Source organism: Urtica dioica, chromosome 5 (assembly GCF_054948205.1).
Source record: "Urtica dioica subsp. dioica isolate 48M chromosome 5, U.dioica_male_clone48M_v1_H2, whole genome shotgun sequence".
Classification (NCBI taxonomy): domain Eukaryota; kingdom Viridiplantae; phylum Streptophyta; class Magnoliopsida; order Rosales; family Urticaceae; genus Urtica; species Urtica dioica.
Window position 1 is genome coordinate 32,890,132 of NC_142760.1, and position 6,654 is coordinate 32,896,785.

The 6,654-nt window shown below is 34.3% G+C and overlaps 1 protein-coding gene across 1 annotated transcript; it reads right to left on the reverse strand.

Annotated features, from left to right (window-relative positions):
- Positions 1-1,990: 1,990 nt before the first annotated feature.
- Positions 1,991-2,555, reverse strand: LOC149397959 (uncharacterized). The gene is made up of 2 exons (XM_089614409.1): positions 2,382-2,555; positions 1,991-2,269 (listed from the first exon to the last, which is right to left on the reverse strand). Exons 1-2 carry the CDS (start codon positions 2,553-2,555, stop codon positions 1,991-1,993), a joined length of 453 nt encoding a protein of 150 aa, XP_089470535.1.
- Between the last annotated feature and the right edge of the window lie 4,099 nt (positions 2,556-6,654).

Here is a 6,654-nt window from a genome sequence, read left to right on the forward strand (position 1 = left end):
CTATGCTTTCTTCCTTCTCTCTTATCACTTGCTTGCATAAAGCTTCAAACACAGCAAAAGTGTCAGATTTTTCACGAATAAGATCAACCCAAGTATACTTGGAGAAGTCATTGACATACGCAAACATGTATCACTTTCCACCAAGGCTTTCGACCTGCATCGGTCCCATCAAGTCCATTTGAAAGAGTTCTAAAACTCGCGAGATAGTAAGATGTTCCACCATCTTGTGCGACTTCTTAACCTGCTTTCCAATCTGACTATCACCACAGATTTTTCCTTCAACAATCTTTAGCTCAGGGAGATCGATAATGGCCTTCTTAGAGACAATCTTGTGCATGCTTCTGAGGTTCAGATGGCCGAGATTTTGATGACATAGCTTAGCTTCATCTGCCTTGGACAAGAGGCACTTGGTGACCTGAGAGTCTTTGACCAGAGACCACATGTAGCAGTTGTCCTGAGATCTGGTTCCTTTCATAAGTTCATCTTGTTCCTCATTTATCACCACACACTTATCACGAGTAAAATTAACACGTAAGTTCAAGTCACAGAGTTGACTAACACTAATAAGATTAGTAGTACCTTCAACCAATAAAGTTTATGTCAAGCAAGACAAACCAGGATAGTTGAGCTGACCTTTACCAATAATCTTGGCCTTCACTCCATCACCAAATGTAACATGGCAATTAGAATAACGTTTTATGTTGGATAAAAAATCCTGAACACCTGTCATGTGACGAGAACAACCACTGTTAAAATATCAATCGTTAGCGGTAGAGACACTCATGGAGGTGAATGCAATGTTGGCGCGATAGGATGCATTTTTCACTCTCAATTCCATGCGAAAAAGGGGGTTGACGGCGTGGTTTAACTTGCCTGTGGGAGGATTGATGTCGATGAAGGTTCTTCCCATATAGGTGATAGCAAAAAGGTCGAATATGACCCCTTCGTCCACAGTGATGGCAGACCCAATGAGGTCTGTTGACAAGAGACCTGGTTGGTCTATGACGATATCACTGATGCTGATTCTGGAATTGTCACAACCAGATGTCTGAGACATTTTGCGCTGCATCTGGGCAATAGAATTTTGGGGAACAAAAGTGGTCTGAGACGTGGAAGCACCATGAGTATATCCAAGCCTCTTCATGATCTTTGCAGACTTTTCAACAGTGAAGATTTTATCAAGGCTGTCGGTGCCAGAGTTCAACATCCTGATAATTTCGTCATGTGGTCAAGTTCCCTATTTAAGCGGCTGACTTCGCGCTTTAGATCAACAATGGTTTCTAAGAGCCTCGCCTTATCTTCAGTAAGAGCAAGGATGAAAGCATTCTGCTTATCAAAAACCTGAGACTCTTCAACCTATTTAGTATGTAAGACATTATAAGCATCATTCATAGCATCATCAGAAAGTTCATCATCAGTAACAACTTTCTTTGAGGAATCAGCAACTTCATCAAAAGATTCAGAATTATGAATAGGAATAGAAGCTGTGAAAGCAACAAAATTGCTTATCTGGTCAGAGACTGTCTTCTTCTTCCTCATCACAGAGAGTGGCATTGTAACCGTTTATCTGCTTCTTCAAGAAGTTAGGACACTCTTTCTGGATATGCCCAAAGCCTTCACACTCATGGCACTGTATACCTTTCGCTTTTCCAGCAGTATTGTAAGAGCGTTCACCACCTTTTCCATTTCTATGAACATTTCAATTTTAATGGAACTTTTGCTAGAAGTTGTCTTTGATATCTTGAGAGACATTTTTCCCGGTCATTTGGCTGAATCTTTTCATAACCCTGCCATAGTTTTTGGCCAAAATAGCAATAGTATCATCAATTTCATTATCCGAGTAAGAGTATACATGTTGCTTCTGATCATGGATAGATCTTTTGAGAGCCATTCCCTTGTGTTTCTTCTTGATCTTAGGAAGAGATAGCTCGAAGGTCATGAGAGATCCCATAAGTTCATCAAACTTTAGCGTCTTAAGGTCATGAACCTCCTATATGGCAGTGATCTTCATCTTGAATCTTGGGCTTAATGCCCCCAAGGTTTTTCTAACCAAGTCTTCATCCGTCATAGGTTTGCCAAGGGAGTAGGACTCATTGGAAAGATCTTGAATGTGCACGTTGAAGTCGGCAACATATTCATCTTCAAACATGGTGAGCGCTTCAAAATTTGTAGTGATGTATTGAAGTTTCTGCTCGCGTACTTTAGTGGTTCCCTCATATGCGACAGCAAGGATTTTCCAAGCTTCTTTGGCGTGCAGGTGTTTATAAGCCTGAAAACATTTTTATCAACCCCATTAAATATAGCGTTGAGTGCAGAGAATTACCCAAGGCAGGCTCATCTTCTGTAGGACTCCAGTCCTTCTCAGGTTTGGGACCGGTCACTGCCCATTTGTCATCAACAGAAACAGGAGCTTCATAACCATGGATCACCGCCTTCCAGGTCTTGCTGTCCAGGGATTTCATAAAGTTCCTCATTCGAGCTTTCCAATAACCATAGTTGGTTCCATCAAGAACTGGAGGATGATTGACGGACCCTCCTTCTCTGGAACTATCCATCTCAAGTAAACATAATAAAATACCCAGGAAACCACCCAAAGATTTAGGTGCCTGCTCTGATACCAATTGAAATTTTGTTTAGTCACGAAGACAAGATGTCGCACACAATGTATCGACAATGTGTCCGACAATTTGCTTAAACACAGATAATGGATAATCAACAATAAATGCGATAAAGAAAATACACACAATATGGTTACCCAGTTCGGTGCAATGTCACCTACGTCTGGGGGCTCTCAGCCAGTGGAAAAGAATTCACTATATAGTAGTCAATAGTACAAGCAAGGTCTTATATGATTACAACAACAAATAAAAGCCCTAGAAACTATTACCACAAGGGATTACCAAGTGCAGGGACTCCCCCTGAATTTGAGACCCCTCTCAATTCCACTCTTCAAGCACATGCCTATGTTTGGACGACTTCAGTCTTCAATCACATGTGAATCTTCAATCACGTAAACACAGAACCCAAATCACTCAAACACTCAATCTTCTCGAATAGTAATTGGTGAATGACACCACTCAAGACAATCCAACTAGTTTCCCGATCCGCCGATCTTGCACGTCTAGGAACCCTAATTGTTTTGTCAAAAAACGTCAATGCTGCTAAGGGTGAAGCGCTCGGCTTTTATAGCAGTCATACAAATCTGGAAGTGAATCTAGGGTTTCTTTACCCATACTCGCAAGAATATCACTCAATAAAGTCACCAATGAGGCAATCTGTCAAAATCGGAAACTTGTCAGAATAAGAGTCTGCGCACAAGCGGAAAGATGTCTCAGCAGAAGCTGGAGCATGATGACCGACATCTTTCCTTACAACTTGCTCTAAAAAATAAAGCCAACTTATAACGTAACAAAAATATATAATTTAGATTTTCCGTTGTTAAACTTTTAGCTTAATATTCAAATAATTAAAATACTCATATAACATGATCATATTATAAGAGAGGCATTAAACTCTATTTTTAATATTTAAAAAGTTATATTATAAGTCTTAGGTAGACATTAAACTATTTTCGTTAAGTTCTTCTTCTTCGTACTTAACGCCAATACGTAGCTAGTACAGAGGACCACATTTTGTACCGAGAGAGAGAGAGAGAGAGAGAGAGAGAGAGAGAGAGAGAGAGAGAGTCGCGCTATCTTCATATGTTAAGTGGAGCTTGATATCTAATGATTGGTTTAATTTAATGCATATTCACTTATCTCAATTTAGAACTAAAAGTTGCCTATCTGGTTTCACAAAAATAGAAAAATTGTAAGAAAAAATGGTTGACGACTGCGCTTTATTGACCTTGTCTTTGAAATTAAACAAAGCATGATTGTATTTTATTGAAGGATTTTCATAAATCTGTTAAGTAGTTTTTTTTAATATTAAATAAAAACTGTTGACATTGATTTTTTTTAACACATTTGAAACTCCTTTTATAGGTGTTGATATTTATTTATATATCATAAATGATTTCATTTATACAATTAAACGTTAATGTATAGCTTATCAATATAATTTTTTTTATACTATAAAAAAAAACTTATTATTTGATTTTTTTTTTTTTTTGAAGTTAGGGAAGCCTTTTAATTCATTTGGCATCAATAAACCAAATCGGCTAAGTTATAAAGGACAAGCAACACACTCTTTAACTCTAAGGACATAATTACAACTATATGATAGTATGAGTCATTGTTATCATACAACTATTCGAAAGTTTTATGTCGATGTCAAAAAGTCTCTAAATTAACTTTTATTATTAATATATCATTTTCATATTAGTGATAATAGAATGACGAATATGTTTACAAAAATGTTCAAAAAAAATTAAATATATAAAGCATATAAAGAAGGAAGAATTAAACATATGACTCATTTAGATCCTGTATGTTAAAAATCTAGGCTAATTATCTAATAATTATCCCAAATTAAAACAACACGTTCATGACATGCTATGTGAGAGCTAAGCGCATGATATTGGCTATATATTAAATATTTATTTAGTCAAAGCCATAATGTTAATTGAGGGTAGACATTGGACTTTTTCAAAAGATAAATAAAAGTTTTTAAAGGGATGATTTAGCTAATTCAGATACGACTCGGCCTAGTCTAATGGCGCCTTGAGATTATTTATTTGATGTAAGTAATAAAAAAAAAAAGGTCTTCATAGCTAACTTCCAATATACAAACTTAGATTTTGATAAAAAAAAAAATTAATATTTTGTTAATTTTACAAAATAACCATTAACGAAAATTAACGGCATACAAATATTTAAAAAAAAAACACCTTTCTTTTACGGATTACAGAAAATTGGTCTTTAGCCTATGTTTAATGTTTTCATGAATATAAAATTAATGCAGCCCAAAAAGTGGAGAGTGGCCAACGTTTATGTATTTAAAATTTAAAATAAATAAAAACATAAATAAGCCATTAATTATATGGCTTCTTAAATAAACAATCAATATTTAAAATAAAGAAAATCGGTTCGTTAGTCGTTACTATTAGCGACCAATATTATTTTTCTCTTCATAAAATTAATAAAAAAAAAAAGGGTAACATAAGACACAACCTTGAAAAGTGAAGAACTAACAACGCAAGAAAAATAAATCAAAACGCATGAAAAATAAACCAGAAATTAACTAGAAAGCTTGAGAAATAAACCTGAACGTATGAGAAATTAACTAGTTATTACCTATATTGTTATACAACGCATGAGAAATTTACAAGTATTAACAAAAATTACCATACAAAAAATCATGAAATGTGACGAATTGAGGAACCACTTAGAGAATTCAATTAATTATTATCCACGTTTTACCCTAAACACTAACATTTTGAATTTAAAAAAACGTACATTTCCTAATGTAACCATATATAGAATATTTACTCAATAATTAATCTCTTAAATTGAGCGATTTGTATCTACAAGAGTAACACAAATCAAATTAATTTATAATAGTTTGACTATTTATTTCCATCAATAACATATCAGAAGAACGTTGGCTATATAAATGAATTAAGAATACCAAAACGTTGGCTATTGAATGCTATATATAGGCGAGTTATATGTAAGATTATTTATGATAAATGATATTAACTTTGACACATCTTACTCAATGGCTATATTTTAATTTAAACATATTTGAAACATTAGCTAAATAGCAATCTTAAAGTTTGAAGTGGCCTAGTCGGTTATATATTTCCCTAAAAAAATCACAAATTATTATATTACAAAGAATTTACAAACACAAAAAAAAAAAAAAAAAAAAAAAAAAAAAAAAAAACTAAATTTAATATGAAGTTAAAGATATTACTAAAAACTAATTAGAAATTTATCTTAAATCAACTTTCTTATTGAGAGATCATAACCCGAGAGAGCTTACAATGTCAAGCCACGATTGGTTGTATCTTTGAGATATCTGGTAAGCCCTGTAGTAACCTACCAATGAACATCACTTGGGGCGTGCATAAACTCACATAGTTTGTTGGAAAAAAAAAAAGATATCTATGTCAAGCCCGGTAATCATGCAATATTATAAAATATTAGCCATACTTTTGTAAGTTGTTAAATCAGACGTGAGAATGAAATTTCGAGCAAAGAGGATTAATGAATCTATTAGTGTGGAGAAAAGTGTTCCGTCCAATTTCATAAGATGTTCAGTCCTAATCTTTCGAGTAGACGATCTTCAGTAGAAGTAAAAAGTTTCCAAAATATTGTACCAAGTAAAATATCGCGGTATTTGATTATCGGGGCCAGTATGTCTCAACAAGTTGCAATGCATGTTAAGAGACATATTGCCTAGAATTTTGGCAATAAAAAATAAGTCAATATCATATATATGTAACAAATAACTTCCTCTTTGGCTATTTTTAGGAAAAACACATCCAACACGGAGTACTCATCAGGCACGACCAAGATTCAAAGATAAATTAACAACCAAGAAGCTAGGCTAATATTCAAAATGCAAAAATAAATGACAAAAATTAACTACCTCTCTCCCTTTTTTAGCTCAAAAAGATTTCAAAGGAAAAGATTGACCAACAATAGAGGAAACCACGAGTCTAAATCAAACACAAAGAGTACTAGAAGCAAAAAATAAAAGAAGTAGCAA

Excerpts from the sequence above, each read along its gene's own strand:
- LOC149397959 (XM_089614409.1), bottom strand. The coding sequence starts at position 2,555 with ATGGATAGTTCCAGAGAAGGAGGGTCCGTCAATCATCCTCCAGTTCTT. Across the intron at positions 2,270-2,381 it reads CTGTTGATGACAAATGGGCA|GCTTATAAACACCTGCACGC; the intron begins GTGACCGGTCCC and ends AAATGTTTTCAG.